Source organism: Alosa sapidissima, chromosome 5, assembly GCF_018492685.1.
Source record: "Alosa sapidissima isolate fAloSap1 chromosome 5, fAloSap1.pri, whole genome shotgun sequence".
NCBI classification, from domain to species: domain Eukaryota; kingdom Metazoa; phylum Chordata; class Actinopteri; order Clupeiformes; family Clupeidae; genus Alosa; species Alosa sapidissima.
The window spans coordinates 20,059,452-20,071,189 of NC_055961.1; the positions used below are offsets into that span (position 1 = coordinate 20,059,452).

Below are 11,738 nucleotides of genomic sequence, written 5' to 3' on the forward strand. Positions count from 1 at the left end.
TGTCTCTCTCAGTTTGTTACTACACCCACACCTCCTGATGCATATTGCAATGTCAATGTGCAACTGTTACTACTGTTTTACTACTGTCCACAGCCTAATGTTTTACTACTGTTTTACTGTTACACTGTTTTTTATGCTATATTAGCACACATGACCAATGGCTTCTGCTACAATACTGAATGGCTGTAACCCTATTACCTCAACCTATTCTTGCACTGATATAGTTTTTATATTACCTTGTCTACATTATACATTACTCTCTTATTTGTCCATATTTATTTATGCTGGTCTCTAGACCTTATTCTTGCACTGTTGGACTACTTTTTACACCTTCACCATGACACTCACTTTCCCAGGCCCAGGCCCTGTCACTGCAAGCACCTCATGCTTGATCATCCTTAAGCACACTGGATTATTTTCATTACATTTATATAGTATATTTAGTATTTCGTTTTCTTATCTTCTACTGTCTCTATTGTACAGTGGAGTTTTGTTATATGTATATACTTATATTTACTCGTTCTGCTGTAAGTGCATGTTGTGTGTGATGTCTGTATGCTACTGAGACCTTGAATTTCCCCTTGGGAATCAATAAAGTATCTATCTATCTATCTATCTATCTATCTATCTATCTATCTATGTCAGGTGTCACTCGAATGATTCTGATTTGCTGGCAAACATTCCCCACTAGATGGAGACATCTCCTGCATCTCCTGGGTTTTTCCTGTCTGGTCCTCCATGAAATCAGCCATCTCCTGGATTTTTCCTGTCTGGTCCTCCATGAAATCAGCACTTTCCATACTGTTGTCTTAATTCATTTATTGGCAAACAGTTGGCTCACATATGTGTTTAAATGGTAAAGGTGTGGTCTACTGTCGATTCAGATATTTCTGGTGGTTAATGGCTAAGTAGCCTATGACTCCGACCATTAAAGTGAACACTGCAAATTGGCGCACACAGCTCCCGTCACGATGACAGGAATTCTGTAAGGAAAGGAACATTATAAGATGGTGCACAGATGTGAGGGGTGTGGGGAAAGGACAGAGAGAAAGAGGAAGATGCCACTTTTCACTTGCTTTTTTTTTTATGCAAGGCTACAAATCTAGATTCCCCAATTGCTTGAGGTCATTATTACATCATCAAATGGAACATTCAGTTAGCAACATTCTAATCACATATTTGTGATTGTACTGTAGGCTTAAAGTCAGCCACTAGGTGTCACATAATCCAGCTTGATTGCACATACTGGTGTTGGTGCTGAGGATCAGTCCCCTTCAACATGTGAAGTGCTACGGGGCCATTTACACTGATGCCCTATAGGCCTATGCCCTAGTTACAAGTTCATTCATTCATTAGTTCATCCATCCATCCATCCATTCATTCATTCTCTCACTCATTCATGCCACAAGGTGACAATCATATACACAGTAGTTCACCTTGTTTTTCATCTCTCTGAGGTGGTTAGATGTGTCTGTGCAGTTTGTTGCCTCACAAGTTTTCCCCTTTCTGTCTCTCCCTGGGTATTCTATATCAAACCACAGAACAATATTACTACACTGCTAAAATAAAGGAACACTTTGAAAAAACACCAGATCTCAATGTATACTGATCAATCTATACTGATATGGACTGGGTAATATGTACTGGGTAAAGGATGGCACATTATTTTTTTGGTAATGAAAATGTTCAACCTACAGAGGGCCGAATTCAAAGACCCCCACGAAAACCAATGAAAAAAGTGAAAAAATGATGCGACAAGCTAGTCTATTTTGCCTAAATTTCATTGCAGCAACTCAAAATGGTACTCAGTAGTTCGTATGGACCCCACATGCTTGACAATGAGACGGCGGATGGTGTCCTGGGGGGTCTGCTCCCAGATGTGGACACAGCCATCATTGAGCTCCTTGACAGGCAGCATAATGTTCTCCACGACATCTCCAGACCCTTTCACGTCTGTCACATGTGCTCAGGGTGAACCTGCTCTCATCTGTGAAAAGCACAGGGCGCCAATGGCGGACCTGCCAATTTTGTATTCTATGGCAAATGGCAGTTGAGCTCCACAGTGCTGGGCAGTGAGCAGAGGTCCCTCTAGAGGTCATCGAGCCCTCAGGCCACCCTCATGAAGTCTGTTTCTGACAGTGTGGTCAGAGACATTCACACCAGCGGCCTGCAGGAGGTCATTTTGTAGGGCTCTGGCAGGGCTCCTACTGTTCCTCCTTGCACAAGGAGCAGATACTGGTCCTGCTGCTGGGTAAAGGATCTTCTACCACACTGCCCAGCTCTCTTAAAGCAGGGTAAAGGATCTTCTACCACACTGCCCAGCTCTCTTCGTAGGCTCCAGGTACTGGCTTATGCTACCAGTAGTGACACTGACCCTACCCAAATACGAAACATGAAAAAGTTTGATAACCTTGATACACCTATGAAAAAGTGTTCCCTTATTTATTTTGAGCAGTGTATATACAGCACCCACATTTATTGTTTTGTTAAAATACTAATTCTATCAGTACACATGACCCTGGCATTCAGATACATCACTTAACTGGTGTTAGCACCTTCGCTTATCACTTGAGCCATAGGACTTTACACTTAAGGGCTGAGTTCTGTTCTTAAAGCCCTCAATTACTTCTTGAGCCCTCTCATTTTCAGACCTGCTTACAGAGGCCAGATCCCTGATCCTGAGCTCAATCGCTCAAAAACACGTAAAAGGAACACGCCACGTTTGTTTGGGGTTTCCACATTTTTTTTCTTCAGAAAGGAAACGTCATTAAATGTGCAGTAATGACTTTTTGTTGACTATTATGAAAATACTTGTGGGTTGATATTGATGATGCAACTGTCCAGGCCCTCTTAAATGTCCAGAAATGCATAAAACAAATCATCAACATACACTGAAGACAGGAAAACATTTTTCAATTATCATACTTCAATTGCATGTTGTTACTATTGTAGTTCAATACACATTTAATTTAAGCTGCATTTTAATTAAAAAGCTTTACAACATGTTCTGCAGTTTTTACAAGTAGTATATTAGATTAGATTAGATTCAACTTTATTGTCATTGTGCAGAGTACAAGTACAAAGACAACGATATCACTTAAAACCAGAAGTGTAAATTAGCAGAAAAGTGCAATGCGATATGCCATGGTCGTGGACACCTCAACAGGCAGATATGTACCTCAGATATGTGTCAAAACATAATTTCAGGGGGAAAAAGGTAGATCATTTTAAACACCTCCAGTGCTCAGTGAAGCATCTCTCTGTAACTTCAGCTGCTCACCTGCGCTATCGTCTCTTGGGGACATCAATGAACGGATGTTGGTCTGACACGCCACGTCGAGGCCTGTGAATGCTGGTCTGTCAGCACGACTCGAGCCTCTCCCTGACACACCTGTGTGAGTAAGTATGTGTGTTACCAGTCTGCGTGTGAAAACAGGCTGTGTGTGTATTTGACCCTGTTTACTCCGTTTTCCTCAGTTTACAGTGTACTCTGGTGTGTGTGTGTGTGTGTGTGTGTGTGTGTGTGTGTGTGTGTGTGTGTATACAGCTCTTCTGTGCATTATCTGCTGTTGGCTCCACCCTGGGTGGGTGTGACGTGTGTCTTATTACTTGTCATTGTTGAGTCTGTCTGGGTTTGCTTGTGTTGTCTCTTCTGTGGTGATCTGTAAGATTCATTCTCTTGCTTGCTGACCTGGTAATCTACCAACACACACAAGAAAATTAAACATTTGGAACTATAGCTAAAGCTTAAATGTCATAGCGGCAACTTCCCACATAATCAAATTGTGGTTACAGTTTTGGTTCAGGTTATGTTTACTTAGCACTGATTTTTATCCAAAGCGACTTACAACATAGAATGACACATTTTAAATACTACATTTATAAGGCATTGTGAGCCTTAAAGGAATTATCCAATTATCCGGAGTAAAATGCACTTTAGATCAATTTACGGATGATTGGGAGTACATACGTTGAGTCGACATCAAAATCATGTCATTCGGATGTGTTTTGAGAAAGTTCGATTTTACCATTTTTAGTCAAAACTCGTTAGCCTGGAAGTGACCGGGGCATGTCATTTCGCCGCTACAAAACGCTATTTTTATACCTCTTCTACAGTTCCAAACAACATTACACTTACGTGGTAGTGGGTTAGAGGGTCCCTAAAGCCAAACCGAAGTATCCCGTACAAAGTATTAGGGGAAAGTCCGTAGGAGTCGATTGCCGAGTGTGGAGTAACACGCTCTGGAAATTCACAATTTTGTTGCCGTTTAAAAAAAAAAAAAAAAAAAACATAGTCCAGTATTTCTTTTGAAATTGAAATGAAGTTGTATGCAACAGCAAACCCTAGCTTACTAACAGGTTGGAATTTTGAAATGTCACGTGACGTGATGTCGTGCAACGACGTGATGCAATCGACTCCTACGGACTTTCCCTAAAGATGCCAGCTGCAGCAGCAACATTTCCGGAAAGGTACTGGCTTGATGAAATTCATTCTGGACTCTCTATCCGACCACATAAAGACCTCGGAATACTTCGGAATACTTTCCATAACAGAAACCTCAATACAGTATATCTGTGCTATATGCATAGGCTTCATTAGAGAGAGAGAGGTCTCGTACCATCATTAAATTGAAAAGGAGTGTGAGGTCTTCCAGTCCTGACTGCTATAGATGTTGTCTGGCCTTCAGCATTACATGATGAGGAACTAGGGGAGGATGGGCGCCCCTTCCGGCGGCGCTGGATCTGATTGATCCCTCCCAGCGTCATACGGTACATCCCTGCACATGGCCTGGGACAACGCTCACACTCCTTCATCCTATCAGCCAGTCTGTTCTCACACCATTTGACCGGCACACTTTCTGCAGGTCTATGGATCTCTTCCAACAGATATTCCGGCTCACTGTTCTCACTGACTGCCTGCGCGGTTCTGTTATCATTGCTGTGCATAGGGCATGTGGTTCTTGTGTTCAGGTGCATTGGCTGGCTGCTCTTCCTAAGTCTCTCATCTGGTGACTTTGTTTGATGAGCAGGACACTGAAGAGTAGAAGCAATTATTAAAATACAAACTTTGACCGCTTTGGACACATTTGAAATATGGCCGAAAAATATCGATATAGACTTTATAATATCTCAGTGTAATAATATACTAAACAAAACCCTCACCTTAAAACAATAACACTGTGGGGTCTCCCGATTCGATTTCTCCATCATGAAACTATTGATGCCTTGCTGGGACAGTGGGAAAGCGGCACATTCTCATAGTCCAGTACTTAAGACCAGTTTTGCCCCACACGTGCACACCTTGGAAACGTGAGCTGTACAGAACATGACAAGTTGCATTAATACATGTTTTTTTAAATGAACAGAATGCTGTGAAAGTAAGACAGTTCCTTTACCTGGCTGCCATCAGAATGATGAATCTTGTGTCTCTGTACATTCCAAGCCTTTGTTCTCCCCAGCATATTATGACTCAACAATGACCCTAATAATTCATCAGTATTCTAAACAACTATTCAGCTCAGTGATGCAGTTTAGACAAAGATACTTTATCAACCCACTCAAAGTTTAGCCCAATGGAACCAGAGATCTTGCTTTCATAGACATCACTTCTGAAAATATCTTATTTTATTCATAACCAAGACACAGGAGACTCACACCTAGCAGATTTGTTACATAGGAATAATCATTGGATTACAAACTCAAGCGGTCTGATGAGGATTATGGTATATCTGGGCAAAGAGAACAGATTCAATAGACTAGGCCACTTGAGCAGTTGTACAAATCTCTCTAGTTTCTAGCTTCAGTACAAGGTAAACTGATACTGAGGTAAACCTTTTGGCTGAATGTGAAAATATCACCAGAGTGCCGTAGTTGAGCTGTTGGGTATTTATTGTCAATTCTGGACCAAATCATAGAAACTTGCCTTTTATGTATGGTCTTTATGTAACCAGTAAATCTTTACAACCTGACCAGTCATGCTGTTATCTTACTCTCTAGAGGCCTAGCGGTTGCTATGTTTACATTACATGAAAGCACACATCCATCCACACGCCCCATATGTAGCCTATGTATGTTCATGGTCTCCAGGTATGACTAGAGAGGGACTTTGGCCTGTTTCTGCTCTAAGTCTGCCTTTAACACATTGTGCATGTGACAACCTTATCTTTTGCTTGTGTAGCAATACATTCTACATTGTGAAAAGGGATTTTATCAATAGTCCATACTAGATTAGCTGTTCACTGAACTGAATGTTTCCAAACCTAGACAGCCTCTTAATAGAAAACTGGATTTTGTTATTTTGTTTTTTTTCTGTCTTTCATGATATGCTTTCCATCACTGATCAGCACAACCATTGGAAGGTGCCATCTGTTGATATATATATAAGATGTTTAAGTGTTCATATGTGTCTGTTCTCTATTTAGGCTACTCTTAATGAAAAAATCTTAATAAGTCTTAAAAAGGCTTTCATAATATTAATCATTTAAATGTAAAAATCACATATTATTCAGGAGGATTACCCTTGATAAGAAAGGTGAGGATCTGCTCATTTCAAATCTTAAAAGGGTGGATTTAAGCAATATGTCACACCATAGACTGAATGCTATTGATAATGAACGTAGCAATACATTCTACATTGTGAAAAGGGCTTTTATCTCACAATAAATGGGAAAAGTAGGCTAATATTCCAAAGGTATATAGTAGGCTCCAGGTTGAGTAAAGCCAATCTCTGTAAATGCTCCCCTTGAGACCCTCATATCAAACATATTTGCCTATGTAATTAAACTGCATGCAAATAATGAATAGGTAGCTTTTGATTGAAATACTTCTTAGCACATTGTATGCTATATGTTGGCCTAAATAAAATGTCCTCCTAGGCCTATAGCTTATTACCACAATGCAAGTCAGCCAGCTTAAAAGCTTTGCCTCTAGATTCACTTCTGTTTTTTTTTTTTTTTTTTAGGATATGTAGCCTGAAACGTTGTTATAGCCAGAAGTAGCACAAAACATACTATGTTGATGCATTGCTTGCTTGGCTTCTCTATTTCATGTCAACTGAATGTTGGCATTAGCCTATATTACATATGATGGCCTGCAACAAAATAGGTTTTACTATTAAATAGGCTAGGCCTTTTACTGAATGGAAAGTATGTAGCCTATTATTTTTCTTTTCTGTTAAAAAATAGCAAATAGCCTACATGTCATTATCTAAACTTATTCTAACTAACCTAGTCATTACGCAAAGGTCTTTCATGCAGCCTTGGCTACATTATTTCATTCACACTTTTATGATGATCGGTCGCCCACACTAATCACTTTCGGGGTGGGGCAGGGATTGTAAAAGCATGATGATACCCTTCCTGATCTCACTTACAGGCATTACAGTCGGAGGCACAATGGCGGACTGGAAGGAGAAATGCGAAAATGAGTATCATCTGAAGTCCAACGGAATTTCGATGCCTGATAGTGTTGACTGGAAGTTGGTCTATGAAAAGAAACCCCTAGGACGAAATTTACTGAAGAATCCTGCTCCTCATGGTAGGCTAATGTTCGACTTCATCTACCACTATTTGGTGACTAACTCACTGAAGGCTGTTGTTGTTGTCGGTTAAGCTTGTATCTGGCATACTTGGGGGCTACTTGTGTTGTCTAACTCCTTTTTAACTAGCAACCGTTGTGTCCATTTCTTTCAATAATTTAGAACGAAGTTTTAATGTTTACGCATACGCTTCCGGGAAGGTGGAAGACAACACAGATTCCAATTGGCTGATTCACGCCTGTGACTGTGCCAAGCGTGTGTGACCATGACTGTAGCCTATCTGTCAAAAACGCTAACCCCAAAGTTTAATTTCAAATGCAATTTGCATGTCGCATTTCTTTTGTAATTAGGTCAAATTTGTCATTTAATTTGTCTCACTACAGTTACAGGCTTGAACGTTTCGCAAGATCTCTATTTGTTTTGACAGTTGATTTGGTAACGTGATGTTCGTTTGTGTGAACCTGTAGGCGTGACTCACCATGAACCACCGCCGGAGCCTGAACTGTCAGAGGTCCCGCCAGACTACAGCAACGCACCTCCACCCGCTGAACCCAAAGGTAGGCTATGTAGTGGTGGACCTTGAAGTGTAAGTCCGCTTAAAACAGTCTCCTTTATGAAAAAAATGACCGTCATGGATTTACAAAGGTTGTTATAAATGAAAAATGTAAACATCTCAACTGGTCTGCTTGTTGTGGCCTAGCCTATAGCCAATTTAAATAAATGTACATTTACAGTAGGCCTTGGCTAGGCCTATCCACGCAGACTTGATGAATTACAATGAAAGCCCATTTTTCCAAGGGACACATTATAGGGGAGGGAAAGCTTTCTACATGTGATGTTTGTGTGTCTCAGGTGATTATTCGGGATGGACCAAAAGTAGAGGGGAGATGTTCTCTGAAGATGCGAACATACCTCCAGGCGCTGTAGTTTGCTATCTTCCCCAGTTCAGGTAGGTATATAGACCCATAAACTCTCACTCTCATACACACACACACACACACACACACACACAATCACAACACCGTTTCAACCCATACGTAAAATTGGCTGGGAATACCCATACGAAACTTTTGAAATTTGTGATTAGCTCTGCAGGTCCGTCTGGACAAGAGGCTCTTAATAGAAAGAAGAGCCTCTTAATAGAAAACGGGATTTTGTTATTTTGTTTTTTTTCTGTCTTTCGTGATATGCTTTCCATCACTGATCAGCACAACCATTGGAAGATGCCATCTGTTGATATATGTTGGTATCAAGTTCACATAACATCTACCTCTACTATTTTCAATAATATTGCAGTGTCAGGTTACATCTTTTCAAGTGACAATAGTGTAAGTGTGCCAACTAACATCACACTCAATATGTCATCAAAACACAGCAGCTTTTATAACATGTTAATAATGAGATGGTTAAGTCAATCTTAATGGTAGATTCAAGCAATATGTCACAACATTGACTGTATGTTATTCATAATAATATTTTGCATGGTATATCAGATGTTTAAGTGTTCATATGTGTCTGTTCTCTATTTAGGCTACTCTTAATGAAAAATTCTTAGTAAGTCTTAAAAAGGCTTTCATAATATTGATAATTTAAATGTAAAAATCACATATTATTCAGGAGGATTACCCTTGATAAGAAGGGTGAGGATCTTCTCATTTCAAATCTTAAAATGGTGGATTAAAGCAATATGTCACACCATAGACTGAATGCTATTGATAATTATAATATTTTTTATGGTAAATAATACAATCTCCTGTCTTTGTTCCTTAGCTGGCTCACTATGGAGCAGCGTGTGGATCTCCTAGCTGAGGGATTATGGCCAGAACTGCTTGATGACTTCCAACCAGCTATTGCAATTGATGACTGGTGAGTGAGTGTTACTCTACAATGGCACCTTATTTTGTACAAGTTAATTTTAATGTTCACTTTTTAATTGGTGTGGATATCAGTCACTTCAGGCTTCTGCCAGGTTCGTTGAACAGTCAGAATTACAGGGACATATCTCCCGTCTGCATTTCTCAGCAAACCTTGACAACTGTCAAAATTGGGATCCAAGATGTCATTCATTATCACTGATGTATGTGATGTAGAAAGGGGAGAGAGAGGAGAAGCGTTGTTTTGTCTCTAGTAAGTGCTCAATGAATAAGTACAGGAATGTTTCATGTATTAGCTGCATTGTGTATAAACCTCAGGGCAGTGTTGTATGCAAAGAACAAAAAACAACATCATTAATTACAGTAACTGCACCCATGTATAAACTGCAGTTCCCGATCGTGCTTTCAGATCGTGCTTTATTCATGAAGACTGATGAAAAGAAATGCATTCCCATGTATAGCCTGCCCCTGTGTATTAACATCATAGCTGAAGACATTTAGCAAAATCAATGTATAAACCTCAGTTAATAGTCAGGAAATTACGGTAATTCATGCAAATTACGAGTTTAATTCACATCACCACTTTGGTGCGAATGTTATTTCGCTGAAGAAAAGTCATAGCGGAAGTGTGATAGGACAGGTTTCATACAGCTGGCACAGTGTGGCAATGCCTGTAAAAGGGGAAAAGAGAACTTTGTGGACTTAATATTACAAATCATCAGTCTACCACGCAAACCACTGAACACAAGTTTGCACAAGAATTACAAGACATAACCAATAGTTAAGACACTCATGTTTCAGGACATCTGATGCAACTGTACATCTTACCCAAGTGTTGTAAAGTAATATGATAGAAATATTTACTGGAGAAATGTCATGTTGGCAAAACAGTTACTAACAGAAATTGTCATACATCTCTAGATGGTGAAAAGATATAACAAACAAAGTATTGTTTTATATAATGATGAACTCAAGCAGTAGATGGTTGATCAGACACTGCAGTAATCAACAAGTCCTTGGTCCCTAATTCATTTGATGGGTTAAGTGCAAAGTCGTAAGTCTATCTAAACCTAAAGTAATAAAATCAATTTGCTACTGTACTTTAACACCATGGACAAGACACTGAAGCGCAAACATTGATGAGTCAACCCAATGCTCCCATATGCCATATGATAGCTGTAGTTCATGTGTGACTATCTTGCTGACAGACTTCACACTGCCCGCCAAATAAATTAGGGCCCCTTAAGTTTAACTTCGGTGTGTCGACTACCTTTTTACAGGTATGAGGAGAGTCAGATCCATGAGTCCATCTACCAGCTTCAGGTGAGGCTGCTCGGAAGCGATGGACAGACGGTCATCAAGGAGTTCACCAGCAACCCCCGGGAGGACCTGGAGAATTACTCCCACAACTGGAAACAGGTGAGATGCATGGGGAACATGTAAGGGCATTAAGCTGATGACACATGGGTCAACTTTTTGCCCAGTGTTACTGGGAAATGTTCTTCATTGTGGTGGTTCTGGCATGTTCCCATTGGTATTGGGCAACAATTTATTTTCTGGAATACTTTAGTCATCAGTAGGCAAATCGTCATGATTATCTAATCAGAATAAATGAAACTGGTTATGTGGTTGCCTAGCAACATTGCTGAAAACAGTTGATCCATGTATCATCACCTTTAGGGGTCACGCAAACTATACGGAGGATCACACTCACACATACTAGCACTAGGAGAAAAATGTGATTCTGAGAATGTTTAGCACAGCACAGACACATTTTTATGACAACAAAGAGTATCACTATTACATAGTCACGTTTGAGTGTTGTAACACTTGCATTTATATAGCACTTTACAGTGAAGGGGGAACCTCAATAACCTCCAGTGTGTAGCAGCCCCCTCAGTGATGCACGGCAGCCATTATGCACCAGAACGCTCACCACACTCCAGCTTGGCGAATGAATGAACCAGTTACACTGGGAGATGATTAGGGGGCCAGATTGAACGAGCCCAGGATGGAAATTGAAATGTCACACTCGTGTGTGTTTGTCTACTTTTTGCAGGTTTCCCACGTCTTCTCAGGCTACGGCCCTGGGGTCAGATACGTGCACTTCCTGCACAGGCTGAAGAACAGCTTCATGGTTGAGTTTCACTCCACCCTCGTCACTGGAAGCTCTGTCATTGTAAAGCCTTCCAAGTCAAGTTAATATGGAAAGACGGTGGCATACAGATTCAAAACGTGCCTTATCCAGTGTTAACCCAGCAACAGATATGAAGAAAAAAAACACTCCACACAAATATAACTCTACAAAATAAAAGATGTTTGATATA

At 40.3% G+C, this 11,738-nt stretch overlaps 2 protein-coding genes across 4 annotated transcripts; one reads left to right on the forward strand and one right to left on the reverse strand.

Moving 5' to 3' along the window:
- Window positions 1-804: 804 nt before the first annotated feature.
- LOC121708725 lies at window positions 805-5,494 on the reverse strand. Of its 3 annotated transcripts, XM_042091558.1 has the most exons (7): window positions 5,397-5,494; window positions 5,164-5,315; window positions 4,620-5,034; window positions 3,610-3,699; window positions 3,236-3,391; window positions 1,437-1,525; window positions 805-983 (listed from the first exon to the last, which is right to left on the reverse strand). In XM_042091558.1, the coding sequence occupies exons 2-7, from the start codon at window positions 5,209-5,211 to the stop codon at window positions 870-872; spliced, it is 912 nt and encodes a 303-aa protein (XP_041947492.1). In that variant the 5' UTR covers window positions 5,212-5,315; window positions 5,397-5,494; the 3' UTR covers window positions 805-869. The 3 variants fall into 3 exon arrangements, with proteins under 3 accessions (XP_041947492.1, XP_041947493.1, XP_041947494.1); XM_042091559.1 differs by lacking the exon at window positions 5,397-5,494 and having other exon boundaries at window positions 3,281-3,391; window positions 5,164-5,377; XM_042091560.1 differs by lacking the exons at window positions 805-983; window positions 1,437-1,525; window positions 5,397-5,494 and adding an exon at window positions 1,642-1,911 and having other exon boundaries at window positions 3,260-3,391; window positions 5,164-5,382.
- Window positions 5,495-7,320: 1,826 nt separating this feature from the next.
- Window positions 7,321-11,738, forward strand: nccrp1 (P1, F-box associated domain containing). Its single transcript, XM_042091561.1, has 6 exons — window positions 7,321-7,536; window positions 8,005-8,094; window positions 8,390-8,486; window positions 9,308-9,403; window positions 10,692-10,830; window positions 11,471-11,738. Exons 1-6 carry the CDS (start codon window positions 7,344-7,346, stop codon window positions 11,612-11,614), a joined length of 759 nt encoding a protein of 252 aa, XP_041947495.1. The 5' UTR covers window positions 7,321-7,343; the 3' UTR covers window positions 11,615-11,738.

Excerpts from the sequence above, each read along its gene's own strand:
- LOC121708725 (XM_042091558.1), bottom strand. The coding sequence starts at position 5,211 with ATGATGGAGAAATCGAATCGGGAGACCCCACAGTGTTATTGTTTTAAG. Across the intron at positions 3,700-4,619 it reads TCCTTTTCAATTTAATGATG|ATTACCAGGTCAGCAAGCAA; the intron begins GTACGAGACCTC and ends GTGTGTTGGTAG. Across the intron at positions 984-1,436 it reads TCAGAGAGATGAAAAACAAG|AATTCCTGTCATCGTGACGG; the intron begins GTGAACTACTGT and ends CTTTCCTTACAG.
- nccrp1 (XM_042091561.1), top strand. The coding sequence starts at position 7,344 with ATGATGATACCCTTCCTGATCTCACTTACAGGCATTACAGTCGGAGGC. Across the intron at positions 7,537-8,004 it reads GAAGAATCCTGCTCCTCATG|GCGTGACTCACCATGAACCA; the intron begins GTAGGCTAATGT and ends GTGAACCTGTAG. Across the intron at positions 10,831-11,470 it reads ACTCCCACAACTGGAAACAG|GTTTCCCACGTCTTCTCAGG; the intron begins GTGAGATGCATG and ends TACTTTTTGCAG.